At 37.4% G+C, this 26,406-nt stretch overlaps 1 protein-coding gene and 1 long non-coding RNA gene across 2 annotated transcripts in view; one reads left to right on the forward strand and one right to left on the reverse strand.

The window, feature by feature from the left end:
- Positions 1–26,406, reverse strand: part of LOC144249065 (uncharacterized) — a 43,087-nt gene that overhangs the window by 7,609 nt on the left and 9,072 nt on the right. The gene's annotated exons all lie outside the window — the stretch shown is intronic.
- Palmd (palmdelphin) overlaps positions 7,195–26,406 on the forward strand; it is a 46,185-nt gene continuing 26,973 nt past the window's right edge. Inside the window, exons 1-2 of the mRNA XM_026401403.2 lie at positions 7,195–7,688; positions 21,898–21,978. Coding sequence (XP_026257188.2) covers positions 7,644–7,688; positions 21,898–21,978 — 126 coding nt within the window. The 5' untranslated portion in view covers positions 7,195–7,643. The remainder of the gene's footprint in view (positions 7,689–21,897; positions 21,979–26,406) is intronic.

Here is a 26,406-nt window from a genome sequence, read left to right on the forward strand (position 1 = left end):
TGCATTAGAGTTAAACCTAGGCGGTCCCTTTTATCCTACTCTTTGGTGCACACTGTACAGGGGTGTGAATGCCACAAGGTCTGCACGTATGTAGTAAATATATAGAGGAAAACGCATTGTGCTGAAACATCAGTGTACTTGATCCTCATGGAATGATAACTATGCACTGCTTGGCCTCCGGCTTTTTCTGTAGTTTGCTTTTGTTTTTATTTTTTGGTGAGATTGTGGCACAGGGCCTCACACCTGCTAGAAAAGTGAGCTACATTCTCAGTCCCTTCATTAGCTGAGATAAAGTCATGTTTTCTATGATGCTTATTATTTTTATGTTCCTTTGTAAACTGAGGGAGAGGGAACTAAAATACAAGGTCACAAATATGTTAAATATTGACATAAATCTTGCTGGGCTCAGTGGCACACACCTGTAATTCCAGTGATTCAGGAGGCCAAGGTAGGAGGATTGCAAGTTCAAGGCCAGCCTTGACAACTTACTGAGGCTCTGAGCAACTTAGCAAGACTCTGTTGCAAAATTTAAAAAAAAAAAAAATTAAAAGGGTTGGTGATGTGGCTCAGTGGTAAAGCACCCCTGGGTTTAATCCCCAGTACCAAGTTTTGATATGGTATTGGATAACTGAGGCTCTGTTCAAAAACAGTTACATCTTTTATCTCTAAAAGTCAAACAATTGGTTTAATTAAATATCCTTTTCCACTAAATGGAGCAGTTGTTGACCTCTGAGAGATTCAGCCTGAAAGAATTATATAGATGTTCAAAAGAGAAAGCAACTGCTTAACCACACACACTGTCCTACTATTTATTAGATTTTTTTTTATTGATAGACCTTTGGAATATTTCATTTTCGGAAAAGTTATGGTCTAATCCATGAACAAATTTCTAAGGAAAAATGGTTATAGACTGTGTCCAGTCTTAAAAATCAATGGAAAAATCAACAAAATGATCACATTTGCATGTAATATATAATGCATTATTCTATGCATCTAATAATAATATGTGGTTAAATCTTCTGCTATGTCTCATTACAACTAAGGAAAATTGGAGGTTGGATGGTTTAGAATACAGACATGGAGCTTTGGGACCAGACAGTCCTAGATTTAAAATCTACTTTCATTGATTACTGTATCTATAACCCTTTAGTAGGTTAATCTTTTTGAGTGTCAATTTCCTGGGCCATATAAGTTCCTATATTCTATTACACATCAGAATGACTATATTTAATAATAATATATTAAATATTATAAGATAGACAAAAAAGAAGATCCTTAATTTTCTCTCCCCAGAGAAATGGTAGATGTTTGAGGTGATAAATAGGCTAATTACCATGATTTGAACATTATGCAATACATGCAAGTATTGAAACAAATATCACATTGTGCCCCATTAATATGTACAACTAGTAGGTGTCAACTAAAAATAAAAGTATTTAAAAAAAAAAATCTTGCCAACCCATTAAGTAAGCCTATAAAGCAACCGACATATTGAAGGATCACGGATCATGATGTCATCCTTTTAACCATTATTTGTTGAGTGTCCATTAACTATCAGGACTTTTCTAATGGCTTAGAATACAAACACTGTATGGAGATTGTATTCTGGTAAAAGACAAGTAATAAACAACAGAAGTACATTGACAGTATAATAGAAAACATAAGGGCTATGGGAAAAAATAGAACAAGGTGAAGGGGATTGGTGGTATCGCAGAGGGGTTTGTGGTTTTATACAGTGTGGCCAAGGTAGTCCTCATTGAGAAGGGGCATCTGGGCAAAGATCTGAAAAAGGTGAGGAAATGAATTGTACAGGTGTCTGGAGGAAGTAAGTTCCAGGTAAAGGTGACAGTCCAAGATCCTAATTTCCAGTCTAAGCTAGAAAAATAAATCCAGAAGTCTTGGTATCAAAATGGCATTAGAGCAAAACTTCCTAAGATCTCTAGGGAATAAGCAGACGGCAATAGAGAAGAATCACGAGCAATTGAGCAATGAGTGAGTGAGGCAGGAGTAAAGGAAGTGAGTCAAGGAAAGAAAAACAGAAGGAGGGATCAACTGTACCCAAAGCCATGGATAATTCACGTAAGATAAGCGTCTGCACTGTAGACCATCTTGAAGCCCATTTACCCTCTAAACCATGAAGCTCAAATTTATCTAACAAAGAAATGATAATATCATGATCCTGACTATGTAGAGCACCCCAGATGAAAATAAAGCAGCTTCCTCTCTAGTCAAATGTGTGATCTTACAGATCTCTGTCTGATCCACTTAATCCATAGTTGAGGGTGGTACCCCTGAACCTAAACACTTCTTGAAGGTCCCACCTCTTAATATTTTACAATGGTAATTGAATTTCTTTTTCTTTTTCTCTTTCTTTTTTAATTTTAAGACAGAGTCTTACTAAGTTGCTTAGGGCCTCTATAAGTTGCTGAGGCTGGCCTTGAACTTGCAATTCTCCTGCCTCAGCCTCCAATTCTCCTTCCCTAGTCTATGGGATTACAAACATGCATCACCATATCCAGATGGTGATTACATTTCAATTGAGATTTGGAGATGACATTCAAACCATAACTAGGCACTTTGGACCTCTGGGTTCATATCTTCTGAAGGTTGTAAAGAATTCTGATGACCTTTTCTTTTATAGAGCATGGCATTTTTTTATTATTTTTTCCACAGGCACTCACACTTCACATTTTCTACCTTCCAAATAGATCTTCTTACCTAATATTTCCCTCTTTCTGTGTGTTCTGAGAAAAGTTGACAGTTTTATTCTCCTGAAATGTGAATCTTATCTTTTCTCTCCCATTCCCCTCATTCACTTCCTTAGCATCAAGTTCTACATACAGATGTGTGTTTCTGTCAATCTTTCTAATTCTTCTCTCCACTTCAGGCAGGACAGTCTCCTTCACGGACCTCTACCACATCATGTTTCCCTCCCTTTTATGCTTACAAATGTATTTTATTTTTTTTAAAAAGAGAGAGTGAGAGAGAGAGGGAGAGAGAGAGAGAATTTTTAATATTTATTTTTTAGTTCTCGGCAGACACAACATCTTTGTTTGTATGTGGTGCTGAGGATTGAACCCGGGCCGCACGCATGCCAGGCAAGAGTGCTACCGCTTGAGCCACATCCCCAGCCCCAAATGTCTTTTCTGCATTTAAATCCTGTTTTCCCTGTGGTAGCTGTCCTTCAACTCACATTAACTTCCACCTTGTTTAATTTTTCTTGGACTTACTCTATGTGCCACATGCCACTGCCCCTGCACTATGTCACACCATCCTAGCCTCAAGCAGCTCCATTGCCATCACTTTGTTTTAGCAGAGCATAACAATATCTGGTTCACTATTTGTTCCTTTAATTACTTCACATATGTATCTTACCTCTCCAACCAGACAGTAAATGCATTGTAAGAAGAGGCACTAATTCAGAATCTCTCGTACCCCTGAACTCCTGATATGAGGTCAGCTAAGGAATTATAACTTTTAACTCTTGCCATCATCATTTACTCTGGTTGGCAAAGAATAAAATATTTAGTAAAGCTAGCTTAGTAAGATAATGAAGAATAGGCAAAGCTCTATTGAATATCCGTTTTACGGGGCTGGGGATGTGGCTCAAGCGGTAGCGAGCTCGCCTGGCATGCGTGCGGCCTGGGTTCGATCCTCAGCACCACATACAAACAAAGATGTTGTGTCCGCTAAAAAATAAATATTAAAAAATTCTTTCTCAAAACAAACAAACAAACAAACAACCCATCCTCTACAGTGTAAAGTACTGTGTTGGCAGAATTAAAAAAAAAAAAAAAAGAATATCTGTTTTACAAAGGCTGGATTTGTCCATGAATACATAGTTAACATTTAATGGATTCTAGCTCAGTAGAATATGATATTTTGTGAAAAAATGATTCTAGATATTTTGTGATCCATTTTACTTCTAAAGATATAATAAATTTTATAAGAGACTTTGAGATTTTGTTCCTCAACTCCAGATTCCATATCCAATTGCCTATTCAACATTGCCATATGGATAACAAAATGACTTATTGAAAACTGAGTTCTTGCTATTCATCCTCATCCAAAGAAAGAAAGAAAGAAAAACAAAAATCTCACCAAATTTCCTATCTCAAATAACCGCAACTTGCATTTGCTCAGATCTGGAGTCTTAGAATTATTCAAAATCTTCTCTTTTTCTCCAACTCTATATCCAATCTCAGGAAACCCTGTTGGTTCTATCAAGAGTATTAAACTATGGATGAACTGTCCACAGTTTAATCAATGCCCACCGTCCTCATTGTTCCCACCTTAGACCAAATTGACCATCATCTCTCACATGGATTGCAACGACATCCTGCCTAGTCTCTTTTTCCATCCTTGCAAAACTTTTCCCTCTTCAGAACATCTCAGTGGCTTCTCACTCCACACAGTGAAATCTAGAGTCCTTTCAAAGGCCTAGAAGATTGTGCATAAATTGGAACCTGTGAAATTTTCAGCAGCATCTCCTGTTACCCCTCCTGCCCTCCCCCTTGTCTAAGCATCCCAGTCTTGATCCTACAATGTGCTAATGATGGCCCACCCTGAAGCTTTTGCACAAGATCTTCCTGATATGCTCTTGCTCTGGTAGCCTAATTCCTACCTCTCCTTTAAGACCTTATTCAAAGACTCCTGTCTCATTGAACCTATCTTAATGACTGTATTCTAAATTGAAGTCTTTACTCTTTCTTTCCATAACATTATCACAGAGGTTGTCATGAGAAAGTACCTCTCAGACAACCAACTACAGAAGTAAAATTGAACAAGGGTCTCAGATGGTGCACTCTGAAATCCAGGCTGTGTGTTTGTATCCAGGCTGTGTTTTCCAGGGGCTGCCCCTAGGCAATGATTGAACATGGCAATAATGCTATGGTAGGCTCCTTCCTGGGACACATAGGACCACTCTGGTAAGCTGACTTTGGATCCAGGATTCTTTAATGACCTTACCAATATCTCTTAGACTGCCCTGCTGATTAAGCTGTTTCCACACAACTTTTTCTCCCTCTTTCCTCCACTTGGATCTCCCATACCTCCCCAGCCATTATTGCCTTCCTCCACATTTTCTCTCATATATTTATTTCCACTAATAAAAATTTGCACATTTATCCCACCTTGGCATTTGTTTCTCAGAAGATTCAGAATAACATAATCATATTCTCACCTATTAGGTTCTACTTATTTATTACATTTATCTTTTACTGCCTACCACAAGATGAATTCCAAGAGAGCAGGAATTTTGTTCACTTATATATTCCAAACACTTAATATAGAGCTGGACAGTGTTCAATAAATATGTGCAGAATGAATGAACAACACCTGCTTTAAAATATTAGCAAGTGTTTGTAGCATCAACTAGACAAATGAACAAACACATGACAATACCAATTACTTGACACAACTTTGCTCCTTTCTTAATTCCCTGATCTTCTTATTTTATCTAGTCTTACTTACACTAAAAAACAAAACAAAACAAAAAAAAAACAATTTTGTACTTCCTATAGTAAAAATGAGATTTGAGGGAAAATTTGATTTTAGAAAAAGATCCAGATTAATAATTGGAGGACTGCCCATCTGTTCTGGGGAGCAGATATGCAGTTCTGACTGATATTTACCACTGCTACTCTCTTGTCTTTAATTTCAGCCAAGATCTGCAGATAAACAAAATTGAAAGCTTTGAGGGTTTGATTTTTTTTAAGCTTAAATATCCATCCAATAGTAGGAAACTTGGCCCATGCCTAAACAATTCTTGTACTCTCTATTCCCCCCAAGTGTCTCTTTTGAGGATGTAAAAACAAAGATAAACTACACCCAAGTGTAATTTCAGACTCTTGAAACTGCTGAGCTTCATCTTGGGATTGGGCTCTGGGATTGGGAAGCTAAAAAAAAAAAAAAAATATATATATATATATATATATATATATATATATATACACACACACACACACACACACACACACACACACACACACATGAAAATCTTATTTCATTAGGGCCCCTCAATTTCTGCCAAGGAGAATCCCACAGGGTTCTGTTGGAGGGTTTTACACCAGCTGTAATTTTTCTTGGAGCTGGATGGAGGAGGAAAGCAGGTTCAACCCTTCTTCATAAAGACTAACTTAGGCATTAGTCTGTAACTTACCTTGCCTATGCCCTTGGACAGACCTTGATGAAGGGCTGTTGTAAGACCAGACAGTTGAAGTTCCAATCCTGACTTTGCTACTTATTAGCTATGTGGAAAATTACCTCCCTGAACCTGTTGCCTCATTTTTTAAATAGGGATAACACATTTATTATTCAGCACCTTGTCCAATAAATAGGATGTAACTCATTTGCCCATAGAGAGTGCTCAGTAAATATTAGCCATTACTATTATTAATAACAGAAACAAAGGAAATTAAACCTTATGTTCAATGTTTGGTTTGTCTTTTTTAAACTCTTCAGCTGTTAATATGAAGGTGTTTGATAGTATCCAAACATGTAATAATGAGGTAGATGGTAATTAGGGTTGACTGCATCCAAATTTAATTAAAGAACTATCCCAGAAAAGAAAACAAAGTCAATTGCAAAGTTTCCTGGTCTCTGCTTCAACCTAAGAGCTTCACTGGGTTTCACTCCTGTTTTCTAAAGGGCACGGGAACGTCCACATAGGGTCGGGCTGCCAGCAGTTACAGAACATCTCATCACACTTTCAAAGGCTCACTCCTCTCTCTTGCGTAACTGGTGAGGTCAAAATGGGCACCTTCATGGAAGCCCAGATTGCCATTTCTGAATGAGGTCCAAGAAAGAACTGCATTCCATAGAAATCCAAGTCAGGCACCAGCAGAGCATGGCACTTGCTGTTTAAAGTGCACTGAGCACTCCTGGAGGGCCAGCTTTTTAATATCATCACCTTAACGCCTTTGATTTCTTCATGACCTAAGATTCCAAAGTTTCCAAAAAACTGCTACAAATGGGGAGGTGGGAGAGGAGGACAGCCTGATGTAAATTTACCACTATGTGAAGTTCTAAAGTAACTATAGAAGTTTCTATTATTGCTCAAAGCCAAACAGAGGGAGAAAGACAAATAAGTGACTTGGCACTTCTGTCCAACTGAGGTGAGACTCTCTCTCTTTATAATCCTGGAGTGAGAGTACAGGTGAACTAACTTCCTGCAAACACACACAGACCCACGCATACGGGGACAGCTGTGTGTTGCTGGAAAACAGTCTGATTAAACAGTGCGTTGGTTCCCTGTGCCAATCCTGGAAAATAATGAATTGGGTAAGGAACAGTTAATAAGAAAATGTGCCTTGCTAACTGTGCACATTACAACAAAGAGCTGGCAGCTCCTGAAGGAAAAGGGCTTGTGCTGCTGCCGTTCAAACTTGTCAGTCAACTCGTGCCAGCAGCCTCAGCGTCTGCCTCCCCAGCACACCCTCATTACATGTGTCTGTCTGGCCTGATCTGTGCATCTGCTCAGAGACGCTCCTGACAAGTCGGGAATTTCTCCATTTCTCCCTGGTGCGAAGAGCGGATTTCTCCCTGCTTCTCTTCTATCACCTCCGTGCCTCTCCCCAAGGAGGCTCTTTGATTTATGGTAGCTTTGGACTTCCTTCAGCGTCTGCCTGCTCTTGACTTCTAGAATGGAAGAAGCTGAGCTTGTGAAGGGAAGACTCCAGGCCATCACAGTAAGTCTGCATATGGTTATAACTCATTAAGGTGGTTGCTTAGAGGAACAGCACTGGTTGCTAGCTGTCCCTGTTGCTGAGCCCCCCTCAGTGGATAAACAGATCCCTCAGCCTTCATGAATGCATCTCTGCTTCTCTTAACCCTTGTGACCCTTTATAACTCTTGGGCTTTAGAACCTGAGTGCAGGGCAAATGTTCCTGATTTTCACAGACAGTTTCTATGTTTTAAACAACAATCAAAAGCTTTTAAGGCAGTCTGGTTAACTATCATTCAGCTTCTGTGTACACCTTAAAAATACTGTTTCTCCTTTAATTTCTAATTAACAGGCATTAGATCAAAAAGCAGGTCCCCAGCTTGGAAACTTTTTAAAGCAATCAATGCAGCAAAAAGTTTGGATTTTTTTAAAAGGGGAGGAGAAAAAGAATTAAAACAAATGATCTGAAACTTTTTATTTGCAGTGTCATAGTATGTTCCAGAAAGCCTAACAATTAAAATGAAAGTTGGTATATTTAAGCTAAGCATTGAACAAGAGAAAATTAGGTAAAAGCATGTATCAGATTAATTCTCAGAGATCAGTTTCCAGTACAGTCATAAACTGAATAAGATCCTGATAGAGGAATGTGGTACATGCAATGGATTTGGAAAATATTTCGTTAATGCCGGGAAGAAAAATAGTGCATTTTTTATGCTTGTTCTGGGAAAGAGTCAAAGCAACAAATGGATTACTTTTCTTAAATGATTCAGCTATTAAAAAAAAAAAAACTTCTTAAACACTGCACTTGGCAGTAATCTGGAAATTCATAACACAATCATTTATCATTAGTTGCAACTTTTAATACACTTTTTTATGGGGGAAAAAAACCTTGAAAATCAACACCTAATTTCTCATATTTTTTTGCCACTGAAATGAGCTGTCAGGAAGAAATGAGTACTTTTTAAAAAACTGATACTTAATCAGTGTGGGTAAGGAGGATGTTTTTCTTGTCTCTTCAAATTCTCATAGCAAAACTAATAATTCAAATTCTCATAGCATAACCAATTTAAGATTTTTATGAAATAGATACAGTGTCTTAGTTCCACCTAGGAAGGATTCAGTATGTTAAAATGTTTTCTTAGCCAGTGGTAAGGAACCAGGAGTCTATTTGATAAGGCTGGCACTCTTCCATAAGATAATACTTTTTTTTACAAGTCTAACTTCTAATCATTATATTTCCTTCTCTTCAGAAATCATTGGCTTGGGTTGTTGTTTGTTTTGTTTTGCTGTTAAAACCCCACCACCATTTCAGCTGTCCTGCTTGAAAGGACAGGAACTCCCCTCTGTTGTTTTTGGCATGGATCTTTTACATTACAGCTGTTGTCTAAAGGTTGCTTTACTGGACGATGTGAGTTGTATGGTCACAAGCTCTTTTTAATGCTTCTGTCTCTTAATGAAATGAAATCATGTCCTCAATGAAATGTACAAATAGATGCTTCTGTATTTTCCTTTTTGAATTGGGGCATACCCTAGGTTAAGCCTGTACTACTTACAGTGCACCTTAAAACTCATACTAAAGTAGCACATATTCCAAAAATATGGCTGCATGCAGTTATCTAGGAAGACTAGGAATTTTCACTGAGGGTCCAAATGCAAGCAGGATCCTAATAAGTTAAAAGCAGTCCAGGGGGTAGTAAGTTCCTAAATATAGAGACACATGGATTTTTTTGATGATTAAAAAAAAAAGAACTAATTTTTGGATTATTCCATTAACCTAAACATACCCAGTAGAAAGAATTAAGCAAAATTTCAAAGGTCACAAAGTACTTGTAGCTTAGAAGTAATATACTTGTATAAAAGTTGTAGGGAAAAATGGAAAAACTTTATGGGAACAAATTCCCATTCGCCTACACCTCACCAGGCTAAATCCAGTCACATTGGTCACCACCTAAAGGGGAAATGGAGCAGTAGTGTATCCATGGAAACAACACACCAACCTCCTCCCTCCTGGGGCCCTGGAAGTGCCAGCTTTCTCCACCCTGGCCTTACCCAGGAAACCACCTCACTATTCCCTTTCTCCCTGGGAAAATGAAAATATGTGGTATCCAGGAAGCTTGCAAGGATTATTTCATTTTTGGAAGTACTTATAATCTTCACAGTCTCTGACCTAGACTAACACTCAGAGGCAATCCTCTCATCTTAACCATTTTCCTACACTGAAATAACTTCCATGTACTTCAAGAAAAAAAATCAGAAGGCAATTGCCTAATGTACACACCAACCCACAGATTTTACCTTGGAAGAAACAACAACAACAACAACAACAAACTTTAAAACTCTAAGATCTGTTGTATAATCTCTGCTCATCTATTTATTCCACCTGGTTTCAAGTGCCTTAAAAGTCATTATTTCCACTTTTCAAAGAATTGAAAAAATAAACGTATAGGTCTATAATTTGACAGAAATAAGTGACAAGCTTCCTCTAAAAATAAAAATAATTAAGTAGATGTAATGTGGCACTTGGGCTCTCTAATTGAAAATTAAATTACTGTAGTGATGCCATTCATTTCTTGTATTTGTAAAGTGAACTTTAGACTAGTCAGAAGTCTTCTTGAAGATTTAAAGACAGTGAAGGCAAAATTATAAAACTACACAGAAACAATTGTTTAAAAGAAAGTACTTCAGTATAGGAGTACCAAATATACACTCTACTCAATTACTTACTTTGATCTCCTTTCTTCATTACTTCATCCATGCACCGACTCTTCCCTTAGCAAATTTGTGGTCAAAATACCCCTTTGTCAAAGAGTTCAGTTTGCACCTATATTTTTTAAAAAGGACTGCTTCAAACTGATTAAATATTATTTTTCATGCCTAAAATGTCTCCTGAGGCTATATTCAAGTTAGTACATATTTTAATAAATAGCTGATTCTGATATAAAGGGAGAGCTATTGAAGTCATAATTTGAAATTCACTTTTAAGGTCCTTAGAACTGATGATATCAATGTCTTCAGCACTTTTGAAAGAAGTGGGATGAAGGCTTGAATGTGTCCCCACAGAATCTCTAAAGAATTCTGTAGAAGTAAGCATGAAGAATAGTAAAAAAGGCCTGGGTAGACTCCCCTCAGAAAGATCTTTTTAGGATGACCACTCCATGTGCTCTTGACATCCTCCTCCACAAGGAACACGTTGTCTTATCTCTCCTCCTATGGGGACATTGGAAAAGACTGTTCCTAATATGGAAATGCTCAAACTGGAAAACTCCTGGTTGTGAAACTATCTAGAAATCACAGACTTGCAGAAACAGTTCTGTTCCAGGGTTGATCTGAGATGAATTCTGAGAATTAGAATCAATTTGCAGAGAACAGAATCAACTGAGCAGGCAGGTAACAAGATAGCTGCCATTTGTAGTGTCATCAAGGCCTAGCTTTAACCATTAGGGATGTGTGTATCAACTCATTCTTTTATGGGTGGGTTATTATGTTTGGCAAAGAAATGTGATGTAGCACATTGGGGGGCCATTGCTCAATTAATCATTGTTAAGCACTTCCTATGTGTCGAGCCTTATGCATTTATATGAAAGAAGAGAAATAAAGAGCCTTGGGAACCTCCCAAGTGAAGGTGGGAGTGGGTGGCAATTTTAAGAGGAGTGGTCAGGGTGTGCTTCACAGATGGGGTAACAACTGAACATAGCTATAAGGGAGGGGGCGCTCTTTCAAAAGTTAGACAACAGTAGAAATCACAAGTAGAAACACCTACCTACAACTGCCTCCCTTTGGAAAGGAGCAACAAAAAGTCCTGACCCTGGAATTTGAGCAATAGAGCAGCATTTGCCAACCAAAGCTGCTCAAGAGAAAAACAAACAACAATTGCAGCAACAACAACAAAAAAACTCACATTTCCCTGGATCCACACCCTATTTCTTTCCACTCCCAAAGAATTTTTTTTTTTTTGACTTGTAAATACAGGAATTTAGGAGGCAGGAAGTTTTTGACATAAAACAGAAATCTTCCCTTTCAAAGACCCATATTATAATAATAACATAAACACAGGTGGGTTCTAATTATTCTAACATGGGTTCCCTTTACCTCATCTCCTTCTCTTTTGGTCAATATTTGGGATCTTCTTAAAGTCAATAAAACATCTTATGACCCAAAGGCAGAACCTGCTACAGAATTCTCAGGGCCTGTACATAGTGAAAATGCCGCAACATTTGTTCAAAAAATATGCGAAATTTCAGGATGGTGACACCAAAGCCTAAAACTAAGAGCTGGGCCCATCTGAGCATGGTGCCCCATGTGATTTTGCAGGTCACTTGCCCGAGAAGCCAACCCTGCCTCTATATTCTAGGCCAGTCATATGTCTTTCTTCCTATTCATTCTACCTGCACAAACAAAAGTGAAACAAGAGCAAGCTAGCCTGAACCACTACTTTTGTTTGGAACATTGTATTATGTAGAGTTCTAAGAACTTCTTAAAGCACTACCAGTGGTTAAGCATGTGCATAATGAACCAGTGTTACATACCATGTCTCATAGTTAAGACAAAGTTACAAAAACACCTTCTAATTTGTCAGGAACACTCAAAGACATCCACAGGAAGATGGTAAATGAAGATGTAGCAATCTCCTCAATAAAGAAGCCCTATGCCAGAATATTCAAACAATAACGCTAGGCACAATTTCCACAGTGCTGAACCAAGATTACATGTTTCTTCCAGAGAAGGAAAGATTTCTTCAAATAAATGTGCTGTGCCACATTTCTTTGCCAAACATAATAGCCCACCCATAAAAGAGACCATGTGACCAGGTATAATAATTTTGATAGCTCATTAAGGAAACTGCTTTGATAACAGGGGAAGGTTTTTCCAGTGTGCTACAGAATGATAATATTACTTCACTAGATACTCCGCTGAAAAAGATCACCATGAACTTTCTGAACATTACAGAACAGTCAAAAAATAATCTGCTTCTTTAGAAAACTGTGTTAAAACAAATTAAAGTCTAAATGTTTAACTGAAGTCTAAGCAAATGGAGCACCTAAAACAGGACTTCCTAATTCCCAATTTCCAGTCTCAAACCATCTAGCCTTTTTAAAAATAAAAATATTTTAAATCACCTAAACTGCAGTGATGTCATTTCGTGGAGAGACTCATTGACTGCATTAAGAAGTTCCCTCACCCAGAACAGCATGGGATGAACATTTTCCTAAAACACAAGTCGACAGAGAGTGAGAGCTGTCCTTAGCTTTTCCGTAAAATCCTAAGGACTAAGAGGAGTCATTCAGGCCATTTAAGACATGGAACTAGGTTATCCTCTGAAGCTCTGAATGGAAATAAAAACTGGCTTCTGTCCTAAGCAGCAAGTTTTCAGTGTATCATTGCATCAGTCATCGACAGGGTGATGCGGTGCAGTAAGAGGAGCTGTGACAGCTGTTCCTTAATGGATCTGTACTAACAAACCTAGAATATAAAGTGCATCTCTTAAGCAGAAGAATTCTAAGATTACTGACAACAATAACAACACCTATTCTTCCACAGCATTTAGGCTTTAAAAAAATGTTCACAATTATTATCTCATGTGTCCAAAGAGTCCTATGATTATTATGACTATTTTCAGCAACAAATGTTGCCATCTCCATTGGATATGTGGAAAATCTAAGACCAAGGATGATTAGTTAAATGGTAGAACCTCTTCCGTTTGTCAGATTTTTCTAACCACAACATCCCAATAAACTCTTATAAACATCAAAACTGCAACCTTCATCTAACTCAGAATTTCCTTTGATTTCTGTGGCTTACTCTTATGGATAGAGTTTGAAGTGGAGCAAGAAGAAGAACCTTTAGAGGTTCTGCTTCTCTTAATCACATTTTCTAACTCAAATCAGACCTCCACTGCAGTCCCCCCCACCTCCCTTAACCTGCAGAAGTGGGCAAAAGAGAATGCGTTGCCATTGCAGAAGTGTCTGTTATTTCTTTTTTAAAGGACTGAGATGGAATCCAAGTCATTTTTCAAATCTTGCAATATTGAAAGACCTGGTCACATCCTCCCTATCTGTCTCCATTGCACAGTCTCTAGCCTCCAGCCAGGACTTCTTAATACCAAGACCTCTTAGCATCTCTCACAGTTCTCCAACCATGAGCTCAGCACTAGCTGAGCTGGGGCACCAATATCATCATGTGGATGGGTAAATGAAGTAATGAACAATTACAGTCAAGCTGAGAAGGGGAAACACTAATGATTGACCTGCTAACAGATCGCTTTTACATTGAAAATCAGGTCAAGCTTACTGTCACCCCTTAATAACTGAAGGGTTTGTTTTGTGTTTGTTTTTTATCCTTGTTCTATTTTGTCACTATTCATTAAAATAAATGAGAAAAGATAATAAAAAAGCAGAACACAAACTGGACTTCATTTGGAGCTCTCAGAATTTATTGTAAGGTCGGGAAATAAGACTAAAAGTACAGAATGAAATGAGAGTTAGAAAGTTTTTGTTTTTTGATTTATTATTGTGATAACCACCATGCCCAATTTCCATGGCTACTTAAGAAATAGGGTATTTCAAAGTTAGATTCACAAAATACCATAGGACCAAGAGAAAACAGCAAGTCTCTGTTTACATTTCTATGTTCTTCACTCCATGCTTAGGACCTATGCACTCAGCTTCTCCTGGAATGCTTCCAATACCAGGGAGATCCACACCCTATTTCATTTGAGAACAGCATTCTAGGTTAAGATTTCTGACAGGATGTGCTAGAGTCTGGTTTCCTTCACCTTTCACCCAACCATCATGGCTCCCACTACTGGTGCTTATATAACTTCATTTTCTGGATTCTGATCATTTAATCATAGGCACATTCTAAACACTCTCTAAAATGTCAGTATCACTATTAAAAGTTGGTGCTGATAGTTGAACAGGACCCTTACCAGGACAGAGTCCCTTATTTTGGAAATTGTATTTCTACTGATATATTTATTTGGTAAGCAATAAGGTGCATAAAAATTATCACTGGTGAAGCTACAGAAAATTAGGCTTAACTCAAGTTCCACCACTGGGTCAACTGTATGACTTCAGAAAATTAAACACTCTAGTCCTCAGCTTCAGGGTCTCTGAAGTTAAGAATAAGAATTAATTAAGTTCAGCAGTCATATGCACAATGAATATACAAAAATCAATAGTTTTCTTAAAAGCAATAATTACTCAGAAATATAATGTGATTATCCCATTTTCAGTAGCTACAATTTTTTTAAAAATGTTAAAACTTAAAAATAATACTAGTAAGGAAATATCCCAGGTTTACTTGAAAATATTTTTTATACTTTTACATCTTCTGAGGATATTTATAATAAAACTTTGCTAAGCAGCATAATATATGTGACCACAAAGGCAACTAACTGTTCCTGGATAGGTAGTTTGAATTCAGAAAAGTTGTCATAGACTTCCAAATTTATTCTAAGTTTAATTAAATTTTAATCAAAATTTCTAAAAAAGCATTCTTACTCACTTCTGGTTAAAGCCTGAAATCCCTAAAAACAGGACAATTTGGCAAATGATATAAGAAATCACAAAAACTTTTTTATACTTTGATGCAGAACTTCATTACAAGGAACTTATGCCAAAGACAAATAAAAGATGTACACAGACATGGACATCCTAAGATGTTCATAATAATTCTATCAAGGTGTATAGTTTTCTTGGTTTATTTGGTTGGTTAGCTGGAATTTCTTTTGTTGTTGTTGTTTTAAATTTGGTGGAGAGTGAGGAGAGATAAGGAATTGGTTGGATTTTCAGTTTAGTTTCTATTAGAATCAAATAAAATAAATCCAAGGTCCATTTGGAAAAATAAATTATTATTGTTAATCAAGAGTTTCTTATAAGAACAATAAAAGAATACTTGCCCAACTCTATCTTCCTACAGGCCACTGGTATGAAAAAGCATTAAAAACACTCACCTTCAAATAAATATTCTTTTCTGCTCACATTTTCACAAATTTGTATGGCATAAAAACTTTTTCAAAAGCCATGCAGAACCAAGGCACACTGCTTTCCTATGACCTAGATTTACCTCACAGATATTTAGGGACAATTAAATAAATTTATACATTTATGTGTTTGAAGTGGTTCCTAAAACATTAAAAGTTCTCGATTAAGGCTGGGCACAATGGCACACACCTGCAATCCCAGTGGCTCAGAAGGCTGAAGCAGTAGCATCATAAGTTCAAGGCCAGCCTCAGAAACTTAGTGAGGCCCTAGGTAACTTAGTGAAATCCTGTCACAAAATAAAAAATAAAAAAGGGCTGGGGATGTGGCTCAGTGGTTAAGCACCACTGGGTTCAATCTCTGGTGCTAAAGAAGAAGTTCTCAATCTATGTTAGCCATTATTACAAACATCAAAATCTTCATCATCTGCAGATCTTGAAATAATTAAGATTCAAGAACAAAATTTCAAGTCTTTGTTTTTTACTTTCTGTTTTTGTTTTGGTGGTGCTAGGTTCTTAAGCATGGTAGGCAAGTACTTTACCACTTAACTACATCCCAGCCCCAAATCTTTGTTTTTAATAATCATACCCTACCTCCTGGACATGCCTCTCTAAATACAACCTTATAAATACAATTCATTCTATAACTTTGCCAGGGATTAACCCATAAATCCCATCAGTCTTTTGTAATTCATTTTTACCCTCTTCCAGAAATTGGGGCATTTGTCACTTTCAATCTTCTATCTTTTTGCTCTATCCATATTCCAAAGAAATTACACACAATGTTCTTCTGCCATGTCTATAAATTTTTCTTCTCCCTGGAACAAAGCTCATTGGAGACCAAAGAGCAGCTCTGTCTCAGAGAGTTTACTTCCTCTTGGGTGTTAATTTCCCTTTAAGTGTGTTGGTTCCATCCTTCCCAGGATCAAGATTACTCTCCTTAATCAAAACTGTAAGAACAAAATAGAAGTGGAATAGTTCTATTTTGTTTCTGTTATTTTAGTATTGCATTGCACTATTCATCTCAGCAGTAGTTTTACTGCTTTAAACATTCTGCTGTAAGCATCTCTCTCAAACACACACACCACCACCACCACCCCACCACCACCCTCACCCCCACCACCACCACCACTACCACCATGCTTTTGTGACATTAGCGCTTTTCATGTACCATCTTCTCTTCACTCTGGATATTTACTTTATTTACAGCATTAAGAATAGGTGCAACCCTCTTATCTTAAGTCTTAGTTACATGAGCTCATTGAGAAGGTCCCAGTTAGATTTAAACTATGTGGCTTGGTTTTTTTAATGGTACCTTCCTTTTTTTAAATCTGAGTTGTTTTTTGTTTTTTTTTTTTTGTACTGAGGATTGAACCCAGGGCTGCTCAACCACTGAGTCACATCCCCAGCCCTTTTTTACATTTTGTTTAGAGACACGGTCTCACTGAGGCTGGCTTTGAACTCATGATCCTCCAGCCTCAACCTCCTGGTATTATAGCTTCAGTCTGTCGGGATTACAGACATGTGCCACCATACCCAGCTCATTTTTAATTGTGTATCTGTGGTTTCATTTGTAAATGGCCCATGCCTCATAATTTATCTTCCCTCTAGAAATATTTGTTTCTTCTTCAAGAATTTTTTTAAAAGAATTTTGGCTGGTTGAATTCTTTCATGATTGCTCTAACTGGCTTTTAAAAAATTTTTGAATCTATTTAGGAAAGCATGCCTGTACCCCCTTTCTGGTTGGGTGATATCTAGTGTAACAGTAGCAGGCTTCTGTTTTTCTTTACTTTTTTCTAAATTCCCACAACCGGTTTTGCCTTTCCTTTTGTGGAAACAGGAGAACCAAAAAGAGACCTGGGACTGGAAATTAAGGTTCTGCTACTAAACATCCTACTAAGCAAATCACTTCATCTCTCAGTGCCTTAAACTCTTAGGTGTAAAATGAAGTATGTGGACATGTGAGAACTGAAACTCTGACAATTTGTAATACCAGAGCACCACGACTGTGTCTTAATCCCTGTGAGGAGAGCACGTGCCTTTCCATTGTTCATTTCAGTCTTGTGGCCTATTATAAATAATATCTGACCCTGAAATAAGCTTCCATGTGGGCCTCCTTCCTCCCTTACTCCTTAAATGTGACTGTGTCATAGGATATCTGAATTAGCCCCTCCTTTTCTTTTCACAAAAGTGTCTCTTATCATGGTCTCATCTATTCCTTTCAACACCTACCCCCCTTTAGCTCTAGCTCTGACTCTTCATCTTTCTCCATCCAACATCTCCATCCAACCAGAAAGCTCCACCATTTTGTCCCAGAGACACCTCAAACTTATTTTGGATCCATCATCATTCATCCCCAACTGGTTCCTCCTCCTCTCAAATTCCTATATCTATCAAGAGATTCTGTCTTCCTGTCAGTTACATCATTATGGAAGCCCTGTGTTCCCTTTGGACTTTCCCTCTTGCTTATCCACATGTCCTCAGTGGCCAAGTCCTGACAATTTTAATGCCTTGCACTCTTGGACATTCATGCCCTCTGCATCTTCTTTCCAAGTACTCATGAATTCTGCTTTGTCAAGTAGTCTAACTGGTCACCCCTTCAGGTTCTCACTCTTTAATACCTACTAGGAAGTGAGGCTGTATTTCACATCTTAAAACATGGTGATAAGCCTATTATTCTTTTCTCCCTGAAAATGGCTCATTGCTCCTCCCTATCTCTATACATAAATAAGTTCCAAACCCCTGTCATGCTATTCAATACTCTCTATTAAGAATCTATCCCCATCCTGTTATTCTTAGTTATTTCCTGCTATTCCCTGTATGGCAATTTAGATTCCAGATTTGCTGTTCCAAATAATATCCCAATGTTCTAGTTCCAGGCCCTTGACCTGAATGCCCTTTCTCCCCACTCCCAGCCTTAGCAACTACCCAGGATGCCCACTCATATGCCATTCCAAAGCTTCTCCTAACCACATCAGCTGGAAGCAACCTCTCCCTTTCTCCCCTCAACCCTCATAGCACCTTTCTTGTACCTTAACAATGAATGACAGCTATCATTATATTTCTCTGACAACAGTCAATTTCACAAGTAATTTTCCTTCTTCATGAGACCAGAATCTCTTTGAGGGAAGCTTCTCTTTCTGAATAATTTTTAAACACTGTAAAAGTCTTTTTTTTTTGGTACCAAGATTGAACTCCGGGGCACTCAATCCCTGAGCTATATCCCCAGCTCTATGTTATATTTTATTTAAAACCAGGGTCTCACTGAGTTGTTTAGTACCTTGCTTTTGCTGAAGTTGGCTTTGAACTTGTGATCCTCCTGCCTCGGCCTACTGAAATGCTGGGATTACAGGCATGTGCCATCTCACCAGGCTAAACACTGTGAAACTCTTAATGTCACATAAATATTTGTACCTTAATATTGAATAAATTAATAACAAAATAAAACAGAACAAATCCTGCCTTCTTGACTGAATAGGCATGTTCAATACTAATTGTTAATCAATAATACCTCCTAAGTTATTAATAATTCCTAAGTACTGTGATCAAGGTAATATCTTTGGATCCGAGATGATGACAATAACTTTATAGTTGTACAAGATGCATAAATTAATTTTCCAAATAAGAGGAAGCCTTTCACAGAATTGGAATTTGTGGCTTTCAACTGCTAAAATAGGCTGTCAGACAAGCAAATGTTTAAGTAATTGATTGTTTTTTGGTAATTGATCACTGAAGAAGTAAACAACATATAAGTTATTCAAAATAGTTATATTAATAAATATCTGATGTGCTAGGTCACAACAGCTATCTACAGAGGTGCTCTACATTCTGGGGAAATTTGGGGAAGCAGATGGCATTTCACCTGTGTTTCATGATCATTTGAGAAGGAATTAGCTGATTTCGATAACTTCTGGTACGCTGGCAATAGAGCTAGATATAAAACTTAGTTTGTACTGCCGTATTGAAACTAAATTATTGTGATATTATTTTTCAATAATGCTTATAGATTCCTATCAAATTTGGCAAAGGATAATAACTTATTGCTGATGGATATCTTATGAGGGAAAAGTATTCCTATCTTAAAATAGGATTATGTCTATAACATTATAAAATTATCTTCCCACCTACCTAGACCAATAGAAAAGAGGCATCATGTTACCTCTAAGTGACAAAACATTGGTATTCCTTAGCAACCCTTGCATAAGCCTTGTGTTGCCAAAACACCCCGAAGGCTCTGCTTTTAACCACAGCTTTCATTACCTGATTACTAGCCCTAAGATGAAACCAGCCCAAACAGGCAACCAACAGGGTAGAAAAGTTTTGCTGAGTTTCATAGTCACTCTCCCCAACCATACTGTACTCTTTTTTCTGAGCTATTTGTGAAGCCAGATAGATACAGCATCACATGTAGAGAGCTGAAAATGCGCTCCCTTCTAATAAGAGGTCCCACTGTTGCTCCCTATCCTGAAGCTGCCTTCAGGCCTTGGGGCTTGGTAATGCAGATGATGATAAAGGAGGTTGTGACTAGCTTAACTAACTTCCCACTTGAGGAAGTGGTGCAGGGACTTGGCTAAATTGCCTGGAATTGGAACATGGCTCTGCCATGTCTTATTTATGCAAACTTAGATGAGTTAGTGTGCCCTAAACTTCCATTTCCCATCATATAAAATGAAAATCATTACAGTATCTCTTTGTTATTATAACAATTAAATAAAATAGCACCTGTGAAACACTTACCAAAATGCTACTAATATTTGCTCAATAAATCTCTTATGGAGAATTGGCTCACAGAGGTTTTCAAGAGTCTTTGTGACTAATGACTAAATTTCATCCAAAAGACAGAAGCAATTCTAAAGGTCCATGTTTTTTTGCCTAATTTTTCTCAAAAGAACTGCTTCTAAAATTTAAGAAGTAGTGCTGATGAAGTCAGATGTCTCTCCTATACACAAAGAGAAACAGGACGTAAAGTTGGAGAACAATGTGTTGTTTTTCTTCAATAAATGTACCTGCGCTTACACATCAAAAAAGAGTTTTAATCTTCAAAGGAATCACATCAGGAAGCCATGCACTTATTTCATTAATGCTGCCAAATATTTTTGGAACTCTTCCTTCTAAATTACCTTCTGAATCTGCTTCAAATTCTTTTAGATGTCTTCATTGGCAACAAAATTTTATCCCTTGGGAATTTTCCATTTTGAAAGCAAATTTAAAACCAACTCTTATGAACAAAATGGAGGACAATGTCACCTCTAATCAAAAGCAAGGAAATAAGGACTTCTTTACATGGCTATCAGGCCAGGAAAGGCATGGTTATAATTAATGTGTTGTTTTGTGAGTGAATAACAGGTTACGTTACAGGAACCTTCACATATATTTGCTTATCTAGTGTTCATATCATCTGAGGTCTGTACTCATTTTCCCCATTTCATAGATGAAGTCATTGAAATGCAGAGAAGTTAAGGATTTTGTCTAAAGACAGAGCTGTAAGTCGAGGAGCCAGATATCAAACCCAGACTCTCCACTTAGTATATACGCTATATTTTCTAGAAAGTACAACCTGTGCGTGTTAATGATTTTACTTTCTGTTGTGTTTCGTTGTTGATTCTTTCAAGATACTATCATTTAAACTTGGTGAATGATAGTGTGTCTCTCCATGTTTTTGTGTTTGTCTGTTTGTTTATCTCAGCTACTGTTATGAAGCAGTATCTGAACTGTGTCTCTCTATTGTCTCTTTCCAAGGAGGAAGCAGTCCCACTTTCTGGCTGCCTGGCTTTCTAACTACCCAGAGGTGATCCTATGCTTGCACAGGTGCTGACCTTTCACCCAGCAGCCTCTTTACCCTTGAGCCAGAGGCCTCCCTTCTATAGTGCCTCCTCAGGCCTGTTTCAAAACTCCCTCTAAAAACTGGCTTCTTCCATTGTGTCATTCATCAGGTCAGTCTCACTGGATTGAAGCAAAGGAAAGAAGAGAAAAGTAGGAAGGAAAGGCATTGGGATTTTTTAAGTTCTCTTGCTAAAACACCTTTACATATAATTTTCCATAAACAGAATGTTCTGCTTCCCCCAACCCCTGCCCTTTCTCTCTTTCCCTTTTCTCTCCTTGGCTCCTTTGCTTTGAACTATAGGTTTCCAAAGCAGCTTCAGACCAATGCCAAGGCCATGTGGCTGACCAGTCATTCATTATTCAAATAATGACAAGCCCAAGAAAACAAATTTTTTTAAAAAAATTAATTATGCTGGAACTTTTTAAATTTCAGGATAAGAGAAAAATACAGGAAGAAATCTCTCAGAAGCGTCTGAAAATAGAGGAAGAAAAACTAAAACACCAGCATTTGAAGGTAACATATGACTTTAATTGTATTTCAATGATTTTGTATTCAAATAACCTAATGGCATTCAAATTTCAATAGAAACGATGCTTTCAGAGACAGAAAATTCCCAGCATAGCTCTCAACATTCTAATAGCCCTAGAAGAAGCCAACAAGCTAGCAATATTTGCATATGAGATGAATACCTTCTGTCAAACTCATGGGAAGCTGAAAACATGGTTTGATTACTTCTGTCCTTTAGCACTGAATTTCCTAATTTTCCTCAGTAGCCTTGAGAATTCAGCCTTGAGAATTTGGCCCTGATACAGTCTTTTTTAACATCCCTGGGGAGGGGATCCAGCTAGGAAGTTCCCTTTGAAATCAGTGAAAGGCCAGCCATTCCCCAGGGGATGCAGAACAGACAGTGTCCAGCCTGGTCAAGGATGCTTGTGTTTAAAAGCTCAATGTGATGAATCCAATGTTGTTTGAGAATGGCTCGGGTTGGGTTTCTGTTTTATTTTGTTTTGACAGAACATGAGATCATAACCATAAATAAGTCTCCATTTTTAAAAATCAGACTTTACATCTTTCACTGGGTGTGGTCATTTTGTAATTAAAGCACATTGAGTTTCAATATTTTATTACGTAGCTTAGTCATAGGATGTAAGCAAATGACAAACAGGAGCTCCTTGTGAACAGGCCCAAGCAGGAAACTGTACTTATCTGGCAGGGCTGCTACAAATAAATTTAAGAATCCCCTCAATGAAACAATGCTTCTTACTCATGGGGGTCTCAAAAATGAAGTTAAAATTGCCAAATTCAGCTAAATCCTTTTTTTTTTTTTTTTTTTTTGTTACTGGGGATGGGCCCAAGGAAATTTACCACTGAGCTACATGACTCCATCCTTTTAATTTTTTTTTTTTTTATTTTGAGACAGGGTCTCATTGTTGCTAAGGCTGGGCCTCAAACTTACCATCCTCCTGCCTCAGCCTCTAGAGGTGCTGAAATTACAGGCACGTTCCACCAAGTCTGGCCTAAATCCATTTTTTTTCCAATGGAATAAGTAACCACCTCTGAAAAGAAACTAAAACTCTGATTAGCCTCAGTTCTTCAGATTCAGTTGACTTTTTTGCTCCTGTACCAGCTGACATTGCTGTTGTTTGATGGATAATTGCAAATCATAGTTAACCTACTGCTGTCCTTCCAATATGTCACAAAGAATATACATGAGCCAGGTGTGGTGGCACACACCCATAATCCCTGCAGCTCAGGAGGCTGAGGAAGGAAGATCATGAGTTCAAAGCCAGCCTCAGCAACTGCAACATGCTAAGCAACTCAGTGAGACCCTGTCTCTAAATAAAATACAAAATAGGGCTGGGGGTGTGGCTCAGTGTTGGAGTACCCCTGAGTTCAATCCCTGGTAACACACACACACACACACACACACACACACACTATATATATATATATATATATATATATATATATATATATACACACACACACACACATATATATACTCATAGATATACATGAGTAGTAAACACAAAAGAAATGCAATGTATATTCCTAGAAAATTGATGAAATGAAAACAGATTATACCAAATTCTGTTAGTGTAATTTAAATGAAATATGTCAAATCTAGAACAATATTTAAAATAGATTATTTCTAAACCCAAACAACAATTTGAGAATTTGTGTGCTCGCTCTCTCTCTCTCTCTCTCTCTCTCTCACACACACACACACACACACACACACACACACTTTTTTATACAGTTTGGTTCTGGCAGAGAACAGCTCCCTGTGTCTGAGTAAACTGATAGCTCTCCAGCATATGGCAATTGCGATTCTTGCAGAATGGATAGCAAATAAAAACAGAGCTCACAGTAAAATAAAGGTTTAAATATGGACACAGTTCATTTTGGAAGTAAGTTTCACATAGGAAAAGCCTGACTTACTGATAGGTCCATTTTTGAGGTGCCACTTCATTTTAGTACTTGTCAAGAACAGACCAGAAAGTAATATATGATCTTCCTTATCAGTTTCCTTCTGGAACCAGGAGACCTTTCCTAATCTAATCCAATCAAAACATTTATCATGCTTTGAACTGCCAAATACAGTTGTGCAGATTGTGTACTGCATAAGTACAAATGGAGGAGCTGAAATCCTGCCCACACTTCCTTGCCAACTGTTTACTCTGGCCCATGTCTGCTTGTGCCAGGAGCAAGAGGTTTTCATTTTTTTTCACACAAAGTTGATATCCAACTTCTAAAGCTGTGCTTGACCCAAAGGAATAGAGGTGAGGGGGAGGAGGAAATGATATATTTTCCTAATTTGGGAAATTCAAGATTAAATAAGCAAAACAAGTTAAATGATAATGCTTAATTTAAATTGAAGTATAAGCATAAATTTCTTAATCTGAGGTGGTCAAAGAAAGTTTTGTGAAAGATGTGAAATTTGGGGCTGGGGTTGTGGCTCAGTGGCAGAGCACTTGCCTTGCATGTGTGAGGCACTGGGTTCGATCCACATCAAAAAATAAAAAAACAAAATAAAGATATTGAGTCTATGTATAACTAAAAAAACAACAACAACAACAACAAAAAACCTTTTTCTTAACTGATGTGAAATTTAAGCTGTGTCTTAACCAGTAAGTAGAATGTATACGGTTCAGAGGGCCTTGAAGTACATGAACATTTATTAAACACTCATTATGTGCAAGGTACTAAATTGGACACTAAGAATTTAAAATAAATAAAATTTGACCTGTGCCCTAAAAATTATAACTGACACATAAACTCATAATGACATTTATCCTATGATGAGCACTCTGTGGAAGTCATAAAAACACAGAGGAAAGAGTGGCTATTTGAATAGAGGATATTTTTCCAAGTTTGCAGAAATAGTTTGCTATGCCAAACAGCAACCAGGCATAAATCCAAATCAGCATTCAAAAATGTGCAAAAGTATTTTAAAAATTAATTCTACAATATGTTCATCAAGTTGAGAAAGTTCTAGTGGTCTCTATAGTTAACACCAGTTTCTGGTTTTCTTCTCTATCCATTTGTTCTCATTGCTGTAACTGTCCTTACCACTTCCCTGATGCAAACTTTTTATTACACTTTAGTGGCACAGTTAACAACATAAGCATAAGCACTTGCAAAGTGTTCCTCCTGCATCAGCATACAAACATTTCAAAATAGTTGCAGTAACTCACTATGATCTTGCTTCTGATCCTGATGATCATACCCAGGACCACTACACAGGGAACTTCCAGGGACGTTCTCATTCCAATATTCAAACAACTCTGGGATTTGCATACTAGGGATCTTTTTGCCTAGTAATAGCATCACAATCTCACACCATCAATAAACACAAAATATACTGTCTAGAAAATTGTCCTTTCCTGTAAATCCATTCATTCACAGTATGAAAAAATCAATTTATCCCAAAGTCTTACTGAAATTGCTGGGTAGAATTGCTTCAGGAAAACCTTTTCCTTAAAAACTGCCCAAAATTTTTTTATCACCTGCAGGTAACTTATACTTTCATTCAGTTCATATGGTTTTTAATTCTAATCGTGTTACCAGTTCATTCACCTCTATCTGCAATTCAACATCATAAACCATGCCATTCTAGTGCTTGTTATAGATCTAAGCATGCAACTGACTGAACTATCCTCATGGATAGTTCTTAAGCACTGTAACTTACTTTGATAGGCAATATCTGTCTTCTTTATTATAAATTAGCTATCTTCAAATGCCATCAACAAAAATAAGTTAAAAATCAAGGTGAATTCTTAAAATGCTGATATATTTAGATTTTCTTGACATCTTTGACCTCAGGAGCCAAATCTTGACCTCTATTAGTAATATTTACTAGGTCTATGAGAAACATTTTTGCAAACAACTAAGCAGCTATAATAAGAGGTCAAGTTAACACTGGGGGAGAGAATCTTCCTGTGGCAGAATGCAGTAACATTGCTCTTCTGGAGTGTGTTGTCCACATGCAATTGCTGCAAACTCTGACAAGGTCAACACAAATGTGATGATCTGGGCTGAGGTTCTTCGTCACTTGGTTCTGTGGCTTTCAAGTAGTGTCCTGTGTACCTGTAAACTTCCATGCACCTCACTGCGTTAACTAAAGCCATCTGAATTTTATTTGTTCTTCAAACTACCATTCCATATGATGTTTATTTGCAATTAGTGTACTGTTGGATTTTAAATAATCGTTTGAAAAACATTGTCTTTCTTAAGATAACCTTTGTAATTATCAAGCATAACCAAGGCTAATTAACTTTTTTCAACTCAAATGTATTTCTATTTCAGTGGTATTAATTCTATCATCCTTTAAAAAGAGAAAAAACATTCTTCTTACTTGCTCTCATTTTAATTGTAATATAAGAGAAAGAAGTTCTCTGGAAAATAAAGTTCCTATAATCTCCTCATCATTATAGGCAT

The sequence above is a fragment of the Urocitellus parryii genome, chromosome 11, assembly GCF_045843805.1.
Source record: "Urocitellus parryii isolate mUroPar1 chromosome 11, mUroPar1.hap1, whole genome shotgun sequence".
Lineage (NCBI taxonomy): Eukaryota > Metazoa > Chordata > Mammalia > Rodentia > Sciuridae > Urocitellus > Urocitellus parryii.